The 12,879-nt window shown below is 42.5% G+C and overlaps 1 protein-coding gene across 1 annotated transcript in view; it reads right to left on the reverse strand.

The window, feature by feature from the left end:
* Positions 1 to 12,879, reverse strand: part of LOC146189031 (uncharacterized) — an 89,005-nt gene that overhangs the window by 45,321 nt on the left and 30,805 nt on the right. The window contains exons 6-10 of the mRNA XM_084605165.1: positions 7,514 to 7,677; positions 6,619 to 6,710; positions 5,956 to 6,114; positions 2,743 to 2,812; positions 765 to 888 (exon numbers count right to left, since the gene is read on the reverse strand). Of these exons, the coding sequence (XP_084461291.1) occupies positions 765 to 888; positions 2,743 to 2,812; positions 5,956 to 6,114; positions 6,619 to 6,710; positions 7,514 to 7,677 (609 nt within the window). The remainder of the gene's footprint in view (positions 1 to 764; positions 889 to 2,742; positions 2,813 to 5,955; positions 6,115 to 6,618; positions 6,711 to 7,513; positions 7,678 to 12,879) is intronic.

Genomic DNA, 12,879 nt, shown 5'->3' on the forward strand with positions numbered 1-12,879 from the left:
TGGGCGACCAGCCGGAGGGCCGAAAATTTTCTTTAGCTGGTCCGTGAATGCAGGCCAGTCAGCGATGTCGTCATCATGATTGAGGAACCAGGTTTGGGCGACGTCGGCCAAGTAAAAGACGACTTTGAGCAATTTGTGAGCGTCATCCCAGTGGTTAAATGCACTGACCCTGTTGTAGTTGTCGAGCCAGTCGTCAACATCCTCACCGCGAAGACCGGCAAAGATGTGGGGATCGCGCTGGCGCCTGGTGACTGTCCAAGCAGGGGCAGCCGCAGTAGAAGCAGGAGACGCCGGTGGTGAGTGAGCATCGTTCCCCTCATCCATAGCACAGGGCCATTGATGCAAGCGAAGGCCTGAACGGAGCTCCAAGCAGAACGGTAGGTGGGTCTAAAGCAAGAGGTGGGGATACGAATCGCACATCCGCCACTTGTAAGTTAGCACTTGAACGAACGTCTGTTCTCTTTCAGAACCAGCAGGCACACAGCGCGTGACGATCCGAGCAGCGGTGAGCGATGATAATGGTGATGGATCTATAGAGATGAAATAGGTGGAAGTTATAAAATGTACTACAATTATAAAATGTACAGATATAAAATGTACTACAATTATAAAGAACATGTCTAGCAAGACATCTTTCAAGCTGCTTTATGGGAACAGAAGGGAAACGATATACTGAAAAAAAGCAGGAAGAAGCAAACTTTTCGAACTTCTTCATACGATCACCACTTTTGTTTTTATTGTTTCTGTTTCTGTGTTTGCATTACACCGCAACTTTATACTCGAATCCATTTTTAGAGGGATTCTTCTTGCACGTGCTGCGTAGTGGATCAGAATAGTGTCCCTCTCGTGCAACGAAGTCTGTGCACAAGTCGTTGGAATCGGGGCAACCTGCGAAAAACATTAACACGAATGTGGTGCACTGAGTAAAGGAGGTCATAAGTGCTTGTAGACGGGAGAAGTGCAGGTAATGAGTACGCAAATTTAGAAATGACAGCAACACTGTACCACAAAGATTAAATATTGCTCGTTTCTTCTTGAGCTCTTCTTATGGAAATAGTAGTTACAAAACAGCGGACAGCGCCAGTGGAGCATGAGATTGAATTTTTGAACATACTTTTAATAATGTTCTGCTCAGTTACCTGTTGAGGTGAGGTTGGTGCAGTAGAGATAGAAAGAGCATAGGGCATAAAGAAACAGCCATATTACTGCACGGATATAATCGAAGTTCGTAGCAAAAACAAGGCTATAGTGCTTTTTGTGTATTGCAATGTTTTACCGCAGTGAAATATGCATTTAGTGGCGTCAAAGCAGGATTGAGTAATGACAGATAATCGCTTGGCGCCACGCGAGTCGAACTATAGAGAGTTAAAATAAAAATGACACTGCGGTCAACGTGTGCAATTGAATAGAGGCACAGCCTGTTCCCAGAGATTCGCACTCGGAACACTGCTTTGCTATCATCGCTATTTCTCTATGGAAAGGGTCACAAGTGGTCATGCTTAACTTCATTTTGTTTTCGCTTTTTTCGGTTATGAGGCGTCTGTTATCACTACGGGCAACCTTTTGTAAAATTGAAGGATGCGATAATATATCAATACAAGCCACATCGATTACAGTTTCGCGTGCGCCTATAGGCTTCAAACATGAACAAGTGCGTGGCACCACGTGTGAGGTTCAGTAATTCAACTACCCGCAAAATGTATTCGTAGCAAGAAGTAGGCGAGCCCGAAAACAGGCTTCGTCGTGGGTTGATGGGAGTTATGATTTGCGCAACCTAGAACGGGTATATATATCTTTAAAGACCTCGCCAGAAATGATAAACATGCGATAAATTGCTTGCGCTTTAACAATAAACACATGCGTAAAATATTGTAAGGCGAACAAATCCGTACTGCATACTGAATGCCAAAATCACGCTCCTTATTCTGAATACAATTTGTATTCCTGCACTAAAGGCACGTACAGAAAAAAACAGGGAGAGATATGGAAAGTTTATTTTGTTATGACTTGAGGAGTCTGCCTCAGCTCAAAATACCTTGCTGAACATGCCTCTGTGGAAAAATTACAAATTTTAGAAGGAATGGAATATCTTTTCTCGAGAGTAGTTGTGATGAATTAAACCAAAACTTAATTTGCCGCAATAACTTACGAGTTCTAGAGCAATGAAGGAAAGCCGCAGAAATAATGAGCTGAATTATTTAATTTTTACCCGTTACTATCATCACACATTCGCCGGACACCACATAAGACTTGAAGGACAGAGCCTTCAGTCACTGTAATAAAAGTCGCTGTACATTACGCTCATGTTTACCCATAAAACACGCCCCAATGATAAAAAAGAAAATAAAAACAATGATTATATTAGAGCGGAACGCACTGCTTCATTAGTTGTTCTGCATATATATTATAAACCACCAGTCTCAGAGTGTCACAAAATGACCATAGTGGTTTTCTCTCTTTTCTGCTCCCTCCACATGCTTTAGTACTCTGCCCATGCAGTCGCTCATGCAATTAGTTACAGACTACAGTCAATGCCGGAAAATGCCTCATAGTCCTGCGAAACAATAAAAAGATCCATAGGGACATTTCTATCAGGAGATGATAAGAGTGAGGTACTAAAGATAAGTAGGAAGCTTAAAAGCATGAGCCCCCGGCACATTAAAGAAACCGGAGAGTTTAGTGGGACGACGAATAAAAAATGTAGATAATGATCAGACGAAATAGTGAAAATGGTTCGCTCACCAAGGAGTTGGATGGTGCGATTTAGTTGACTCCTGTAGATCTCCAATACCTTGTCAACGCCTTTTTTGCCCTGTCAGCAAATATACGAAACATTACGTTTAATGAAAGCTGATTCCTATTTTCTGAGGAAAATTTCACACTGGCCCTGTTTCTGCGCGACAAAATGGTGCAGGAAAACTTAGTCACCAGAGTGTTAGAACACGAGTGATTGTGCAGCATTTCGTATGTTTATCTACTATGCTTGCTCCTTAGTACGGCAAAATGTGAATCATTGGCATGTAAAAAAAATTATTGCTGCTTTCTGCCCAATTTGAAGCCTACAAAAGCAATGCTGATGCTTGTGTTCAGTTACGGCGCAATAAATCTTATTGCAGCCTGCGCAGCTTACATATCCGGTTTTGTCAGGTGATAAATGTCGGTGATCGATATTTTTGCATCATCATCGTTTCTTATATATACGTATAAAAGCCAAGTACCTGCTCTTAAAAACGTTTTTACAGTTTTGTGAATTTAAGCTAAAGGTGGTTAGACGCAAATTTGATGGTCATGACCCTTCTGATGCGTCACTTGGAACACTGTTGTATTCAATGGTTTGGAGTACCACAATTATTTTGCCATGGTTGCAGGAAATGTGTCAGAAAATGATCTTTATAATGATAATGATGATGATGATGATGATGATGATGATGATGATAGATGGCGCAAGGGCATCTCAGGCCAAAGAGCGCCAAACACAAGGTGAAAATGAGCTTTGTAAAGGAAAGCTAACATACACGAAGCCGACTTATAGAAACAAGCGAAGTCCTTGTACAAAGTTGAATTGTGCGTCTACTCGTTTGTGTCCTCCCATATCCGTTGAAGTCAGCAGTATATAGTCGAGTAGGAAAGCTTTATTCAATAAATACGCATCATTTTGGAATGCAGCAAGTTTTTCTTTCTGTGGAAGACTTCAACTCTATGTACTGCCGAAGATCCTGTATGCTGCTTCCGATATTACCAAAGTGCTGGATACATAAGTAAGGTTGTCATCAAAAGCGACTTGGAAGATCTCGCCATGTATGCGACTGAAGCATCCAATTCACTCAACTTCAGGGTTAAAATCGGGCACGACTGAATATAGCCTGCATTTCACTGGAAAGTGTGTTTTCTATCGGTTCCTGTGTGCACCCAGGCAGCTTTAGTGTGGCCGTTGAAGCTATCTTGGATCACCCAGTCTGGACAGGTGGATATCCCTAGTGATAAAAGCCATATGAGTCACAATATCCACACACAAATTCTCATAATAAACTCGTACAAATATTATATCATATCATACCGTTAATGCTGAAAACTGTTCATGCACTTTTATATAACTTGAACGAACACGCAACTTCATGCTGCTCTTATATTTCCCTTTGCAGAATCTGGCAAATAGTTGATTACAAAGTGAGATCGCAAAAGCATAATGAAATTGTTACATCATGCTTTTATCACTGGTGCCTAAAACTACTTAAAAACATGGGTCAGCATGAGCAGTACAAGCTAATTATTCGTGAACGTTGAAAACTGACAACAAAAAGCATATAGAAACAATAGTAAGAAAGTCTATTGGGTAGAACACAATGAAAATTCGGTTGGCCCTGTAAAGATTGCACTCAGCTGGGGTTGAATGTCTATCGAAATTCAGTAGATTCAAAAGGTGATCAATAGTCTGACAATAGAGTTTCAAAACCCAGTTTTGTAAGGGTACATATATCTTAACTTAGCCCCAAAAAGCCGTTAAATGCTCTTTCATTCGATCAAGACGTATTGTTAGCACCATTTTATTTAATGACGTATGCAGCTCATATGTGTATCAGTGAATACTAGTGACGTCACATCACAGTAACATGACGTACTATCAACGGCGCAACGACGCGCGATAAATGCAAGCTGCTGCATTGGTGTTCGATGGGGTGATCGGAAGGCACCGGCGCTTATGGATAGGCATCGGCGTCCGAACGAAACCTTTTAACAGATGAGACTACGACCTGACTAGATTTTCTTTGTAATTTATTCGAAATACAAATAAGCAAGTCAATACTACAATTTATATGCTCGCGTTTCGACACTCACCGGAAAAGGGAAAAACAAATAAATGCAGCATTTCGGCATCTGAAATTGTTTAAAAGACTAAGCATTTCTTACGAACGTTCTGAAGTGAGCCTAATTTGTGCAACCAAAACTAAATAACAGCAAACAAATGATATTTGTTCTACATAATTTTCAGTGCTATTTCATACTTAGCAGCCGCCATCTATCAATTAGCCCAAATATTCATGTTTCTTTAAGGAAATCATATTTTATAGGTTTTCTTTTCAGTTTTCCATGCCTCGGGAAAAAACAAGAAAAAGCAGTTTTTTTTTAAATTTCCTATTTTTTCCGAGCCCTCCCATCTCTATAAATAACTGAGTGTATAGTTTTCATTCAGTCACATCTGTTTTAGTATAGTCGCCTCTCTTTTGTAAAATTGTTCTGTACCTTGTGTTTGTGTCATATAAAGTTAATTTTCGTCGTGTTACTTTAAGTTCGTCGTCCTTTGTCTCATTGAGTGTGTGTGTGTGCGTGTGTGTGTAATACACATCACCTGCCGAATCGCCGAGCACCTTGAAGACATGCAGAGGAATAGAAGAAAACAAAGAACCAGATCTTTACTGTCGGCATACCAAATAGATCAGCTAATTGTTACCATCAGTTGAAGTTTTTTGTTTCACTCCAGGTTCCAGACGTATAGAACTGCCTATCTGGTAGCGTTTCAGCTGAGTTTTCGTGACTGCCTAATTAAAATTTGTATAGCACTTAACACACCTATTCCAGAGTGATTTTTTCATCAATGTTACTGTGTATTTTTATCACTGTATGGGTACCTTCACTACTACCTTATTCATTAACGGATTAGTAGAATGTAATTTTTGCAAAATAGTTAGGCTCCAAAGCCGTGTCCAACTGTCACCCTCGGGCTACCTTTCCTCGCCTTAGCTCTAGCTGCACCAAGCGTCTTATCCTTCTCCTCCTCTTGTTATCATTTTTTCCCCTTTCTCTTTCATATCCAGTGATTCCTTAGCTGACGACCAGCTTCTCACGGTGAGATTAGTTGGCGCACTAGTAATGTACTGTACAACTGCTGCTATTTAACTGTCCACCTAGAAGGTGAGAATTGTGACAGCCATTGGAGCACGAACGAATCAGGCTTACGTTATAGGCGAGTCCCCAGTGGGCAGGTCTGCCTACGAAGACCGCGCGGGCTCCGAGGCTGAGCGCCTTGACAGCATCGGAACCCCAGCGCACACCACCGTCCATGTACACCTCCAGCCGGTCTCCTACAGCGTCGACAACTTCCGAAATGGCCTCAATCTGCAGAGATATTTGGGCTTCATGTATACACTGCACATACTCTGCAGAGAGCGCTGCTCCAAGTAACCATTAGTGTAAGTCCTAGGGTTTATCATTGGCTCACATGGGAATGCCTTGTGGTGTTTGCATGTTCACTTCATTGAAACGATGCAGAGTTTAAAAGTACAATCGTACTGTCTTCTGTAGAGCGCACGTTGGCTGAGGCAAAAAACCAATCGGATACGAGTTCGAATTAGCACATGAAACATGAGGGAAGCTTACGTAAACCATTAGGATTTTCTGGAACTTTCAAACCAGCGGGAACTTCAATGACTAGTAATTCATTTTTTAAAGCTTAAACAATACGCTTCAACAGAAACAACTCATTAAAGTATAAAAACATTCGCTACAGACAGCATCATCTACATGTCAGAATGCGAAAGCATTATACTTTCTGGACGCTATACTTTATGAACGTATTTTAAAAGTGTCTAGCGTTAACTCAACCTCAAACATGAGTCATACCGTTGCTGGATCTCCATCGAGTTGCCGGCCGCCATGATTAGAAACGATAATACCAGCCGCCGCGTGTTTTGCCGCTTCGAGGGCCACTTCCGCTGTAATCAAGTACAGGAATTTATCAGGGACAAGCCCGCTAATTCATACGCAATAATCACAAAAATAAAAAGAAACGGGTCTCGATGACATTATGTTAGAGTGCTCTAATTAGGACATTTTTCAAGGTGACATGGGAAGTTGCCTGAATGGTAGCCAGTGTCTAAATTTAATGAATGTGGGGAAAATATTGTAAAAGTTCGGAAAAGCATCCTGCACAGCGCAGCCAGTCTTTTCTTCTACTATTGGTGCAATGCGGGTGTGAAATACACAGCACGTTCTCCGGTTGCTCACGATAAGATTTTGGATGTTGGCTGCTACCTGTGTTTATATTCCTTTGCCAAGCCTGCGCTATATGATACAGAGGTGCTGTTTTGTTGTCAAATCATCACTTACACTCATTTAAATTGGCGTAGAATGGAGAGGGCATTGCGTAAAATAGAGATTATAGCTATTGTAAAGAATAAAATGGCGCTGAATTGACACAAACGACGATGAAGGCTTCTGGGCTCTTCGCCATCTGCAGTCGCGTGCACTTGAAGCCCGCGCTGCCTTGGCCGGATCAGATATTGTGCTTCCCAACGCAATCGCATTGCGTCACCGGCCGCCGTCTCAAGTCCTTCGGACTACGCAATAATTCATCATAATTCACCATAATTACTACTCTGCGCCAAACATCGCATCAAACGTGGTATTGGAGAGGCTGTATCGAAGTTTAGTTATGCCTCTTTGTACCAGTTAGCATTCGGAAAAGAGTATAAAAGGTGCGCAAGACACGCGCAAGTTCGTGCATGGGCTTTTTTACCTGTGAGGACGCCTTTGGCCACAAGGGGCAGAGTGGTGATGCTGCGTAGCCAGTCGAAATCTTTCCATGTGATGGACGGTGCGAGAAGCTTCGAGATGGCGTACTTACTTGTAGGGTCAAACGTGAACTCGCAATCAGGACACGAAGCTTTCAGGTTCGCGAAGCTGCGTCATAAATACAAAGCGACCATTTCGCTTTCAGAGAGAGAGAGAGAGAGAAAGAGAAGGAGGGATCCTGTATATAGGATGGCACGGTTCGCTGTCATTCGATTTACGGGTTTTTGAGACGGGTGCACGCAGGGTTATTTGCGCTAAAAAAAAGCACACGTTAACAGTGCGTGAGTTTCGTTTGATAGTCATGCTACCAGGCGGGAACGTAAAACACGATGCTCCTGTCTCTCAATATTCGAAACAGCGGAATAAAAGCTAATTATACATAAAAGCATTTCGCATTCCTGTATACGAGGGGAAAATTTAAACGAACTAGTTTTAGATCTAAACATTTTCGCGCGGTGCCTATTATAAAACTCCACCTGTGGTACGCGCCTGCAGGTAGTGGACGCTATTGTAATTCGTTGTCTTTCATTAAATATTATCTTTTCATTTATGGTATTAAAAGCGTGATTACAACCACAACGCAATATGCGCTCTATTTACCAATGTCAGAAGCTGCTCGCCAAATGCATTTGCTGGTGATATTCATCGGTACGTAAAAAGAATATTTTGGCCACGTTCGTTGTTAGGTGGATTCCATATGTCGGGGGTATTTATCTTTTAAATTTCCGACATAGTCTGCTTGATAAGGCTAGCAAGAGATTGCCGCTTAATGGCAGATGTGTTCTATTTTTAAATGCAGTTGCTTTCGGCGGCGTTTCCTTAATTTATTTGGCTGAAAGCGACAGTGAAACAGAGACCATCTTCACCTCATATGTTATGCGTTGAAAAAGCGACCGCCTGAAGCGATACCTTATCGCAGCAGGAGGTATGTGTCTGTTGCCAGTCCCTTTCACGGTTTATTACGGGAATTGAATCAATTTGGAAGCGAATATCTCGAAACGAGTGAATGCCATAAGGAGTATTAAAAATTAAAGAAATTTAGAATTGTCCTTGTAGGCTCGTATATAAACCTGGGTGCCTTACATAACAGGTAAAATGATAATGACTTGCGCTACAGTAATCTAGAATACGATAGCTACCATTGCGGCGTCAATGGGCCCGCGCACTTCAAGCTCTCTTCCCGCCACGAGCAGCCTACTTTGCGCGATTGCCGCTCACAGACTTAACATAAATAGGGTGCCTGAGGCACCCTATGACAAAACGTGTGACGGTCGGAACCCATTGACCTTGGCGCCAATGACTAAACATGCAAAAAATATTGGAGGCTATGCGTCTGAAAAACTCACCCAGCAACCGAAATGGCCGCTACTTAGATTAGTGGCGCCATCTGGATACGCAATGCGCACCGCATTTTTAGTTGAACTGCGTTAGCCGCAGTAGTGGCGCCACCTATCAAAAGAAGCCGCATACCTTGTTAATCAGGCTCTTGTGCCCAAGTTGAACGATCATTTTTTTCTTTGCACACCTCACTCGCCAACTGCCACCTATGTTGCTGAGACGCTGTGGGCTATGGTTATTGTTAATAACCTCCTCAAGCCACTACTGGAAGTGTATCGAGTATTGATTACAATTTTTCATGATACTTAGTTGTAACAACGAACTACGCCTGTTACCCCAGTTATCAGATGCCGCTAGCCGCTTTCCTGCTCGAAAGCAAAATAGCGCTCGCGTGATTAAAACTAAGTTTCTTCCGAATGTGCAAATTGTTTTCCCGACAAAGCATAAGCCAGCACGCACCCAGTCCTGCAGTTTAACAATAATGGCGTAGCAAGGCTTAGGCCGCCAATTTCGTTTACTAGTACTATGACATCAATCATCTCTCAAGTGCCCGGTACTAGCAGCGAATAGGCTTTGTGTAATAAAGGTACTCATGCTCCTGACTTTATCCTTGTTATGTAATTGCCCCTCACGCAAATGCTGCTATGTTTGAGGCTGTCAGCTAACATGGATATGAATAAATAAAAACAAATAAACAAACAAGCAAGGTGGCTTCAGGAGGTCAAGAACGAATAAAAACGAGCCCGCATTTTATAGAATTTAGGTTTTCTCGTTCTTTTTTTAATCCATAGCTGTTTGTCGCAACTCTTTGTTCTGTTTACTTGAGGGATGATGACACTCCAGCCACGTTGAGTTTAGGACAAGAGATGGTTTGCAGTAGTTACCAATGTTAACTGATCTGTAGGGAAGCTCATCATATGAAGCTAATAAGGAAAATGTTGCTTAACATATCTGCTTAATAGGAAATTTAGGCTTGATCCAAACGCAGTCTACCCTTGCACTTAACAGAGCCTTAAAGAAATATCGGTCAACGTGATCAAAGAAACATCGGCAAACGGTCATAGATTATAGGAAGGATCAAGTTTAGAGGTTATTTGTTAACACATATGGACGCGCCTCGCCTTCATGGCTAAGTCGTAGGAAAGCTGGGCTGCTTAGCTCCAAGAGGCTGGTTTGACCTTGGCCGCAGCAGCCGCGTTTCGAAGGAGGCGAAACGCAATTACCGCCTATACTGCGCGATGGCAAGGCCCATTTATGAGCACGATGTAGTTGACCTTTCCGGAACCCTTCACTGAGGGTTTCTTATTCACCGATGTCGTTCTGGGACATTAAAGGTCTACAGACCAGAACAAACCACGCACGTCAATCTAACGGAGCCATTAACGGCCTTAAACTTAGCTGTAAATACAAGAAACTGCCATGAACTCGCGAATGTATTTGTTATTTTTTAGTGTACAATTTTAACAACCTAAATTTGAATCTATTATATCCGTGCGCTCTTTACCTATGTTGCATAATGCCCACGTTATATGTCCTCAAATGTGTGTCAAACAGCACTGATGATCCGCCCAATGGCGTAATTGAAACATGTATCAGTATATCCACAGTTAGATCCTACTTGGGCTGCCCACCACGTGAACGGAGCCGGCATTTCTGAGACATAGTCGACATCAGTGATATTCATGACTTTAAAACGCACTGTTGCTATTTTTCTTAAGAGCAGCACGAAAAATGCTTCCCTGCGTAGGACTCACTGCATTTTTTATACACTATTTAGCACACAGTAAACATTAGAAAAGATGTAACCTAGCCGTGAAAATCTGCGGAATGCTCTATCCTTACTAAAAAAAGGTGTACAGTTGAATATCCGCCTATCTACCCAATCGTGCACTACAATATCCTAAAGATGTGATAAAATGTAAGCATATACTTTCATTCATTTTGTACAATATTTTACAATACTTTATGCCATTTGTAGGGCAAAATTTATGTGGTTTACCGCATCACACAGCTTTCTTTGGTAGCAACCACGGACTCTAGTTGTTACTGCGTAACGCCTCTGACTTCAGTCAAGTCAACCCTAAACGTAATCTTGCCCTACCAATACGTAGAGCAAAATACAGCTAAGCTGCCTGAACGTGTCGGGAGTTTTCGCTTCTCCCTGTATCGGTGACGCAAAACAGGGCACTAAGGTTTTAGTCCAGTTAGTTTTCGAGTGATCCGCACTGCAGCATGATTAGTCCTGTGACGTCATCTATGCCATCGTAAAACAATCGCCGCATTCCGCAAGCCGCGCGGTGCTGCACTTTCGTTTGATAATATAGACGACAGTTAATTTGGGTTTACTCAAATGAGTGACGCAAGCATTATGCAGTGGATTCACTTGGCTGTGCTTTTGTTCTCCGCCTAGGGGTATGTTTGCTAGAATTGATGTGAGCTTGGGTGCTCTTTCTTTCATCTCTGTCTATAGACCATCGCCGTGTATGTATACGTACAAAGGAGGCGCTCCAGGACACCGCAACAGCAACTAAAAAGGATTGAGGCGTAGCGTCCGTAGGAATACGTGGTAATGTATGTTTGATAGTTTTCAATTCGCTTGGCGCTTTCGACCTCCTGAAGCGAAATCGTGGACAGCGTAGCGATTCGGAATGCATAAAAGCGAATTCAAAGTCATCATCATCATCAGCCTGACTATACCCACTGCAGGGCGAAGGCCTCTTCCATATTTCTCCACTTAACCCTAATTCAAAGTTGTAGTATTCTAAAGCTCCGCGCAACCCTAGGGGGGTACGAGTTGGGAGAGTGACACTCAAAACACATCAGCAAAGTAACATTTGCTTTGGACAAGATGGTTCATGTTTAGGGCACAAAACGAAGCAGAAGAGGTGCTAACTGCATATAAATTTATTCGCTGTGTAGCCAGAAAATATATAGCAAGCAATGCATGTCCACACAGGGGAACAATGTTCTGTCAACCAAAATCCTCTGCACTCGCCTTGCTTGCTATGTATTTGCTGGATGCTTAGTGAATAAAATTAGATGACGTTAGCGCCTTTCCTGCGTAGTTTCCTGCTTAGTTTTTGGTTTTCATGCTTTGCGCTGTAAGTTTCTTGTCCTAAAATGTCAGCAAACCTTCCTGAACTAATTTTTTTTTTGTTTGGGAAAGCATAAATCAAAGCAGCCGGTCATAAATGTTTAGAACGCGATAAAACATGCTGCATTATTAAAAAAAAAAACTATGTTAAACGGCTCTCTTTTTGAAAGTGGACATACCCCTTATACTTATAGACCTGCTTTAGGCTGCAAATATCGCAGTTGAGACGCCACAAACGATTTAACTGAAGACAGCCCTCAGGCAACGCGATAAATGACAAACAAAACGAACAGAGTATGAGACGTAAAACTACGCTCATGAATGTGCTTAGCGCTCGCAGTCACCGTAGCAAGAGGGCGCGGAAATGTCTTCGTCGTCGTGACACCTGCGCGGGTAGCAGCGGCAGCCGCTGGAGTCCCGGACTAGGGACCCCACCTACACATCCCCCTCCCTTAAATATACTTAATAAAGTTTTTCACGCACTCACTCACGCCTGCTAAATTGCGCTGTCCTAGTTCGTTTGCTAGGCGCGGTGTTTCATATAGTTTATGAGGAGGTTCTACCTAGGCTTTGCAGTTTGAAAAGGATATTGAGCGAAACATAACCCATATGGCAGCATGTCAGGCTGGACTGGAAGCTTGTCTGGTTTGGAGAGACACCCAACGGATATTGAATCTATAGGTAAGATGCTAGGTTCACAGCGTTCTAGGGGCGTTTTGAAAATAGATTATAGTATGGTTTTTCAGGCTCTTCGTCAAAGCACCCGCCAACGGTTACCGACCGGTCAATGATTGAGGTTCTGTGAAACGAGAAAACTGTTCGGTAACTTTCTCTAATGTGCGTTTCACTGTGTTGCGCAACTGCAGCTGATACTGCCT

Source organism: Amblyomma maculatum, chromosome 5 (assembly GCF_055883805.1).
Source record: "Amblyomma maculatum isolate TAMU_Amacu chromosome 5, ASM5588380v1, whole genome shotgun sequence".
In the NCBI taxonomy this organism is placed as follows: Eukaryota; Metazoa; Arthropoda; class Arachnida; order Ixodida; family Ixodidae; genus Amblyomma; species Amblyomma maculatum.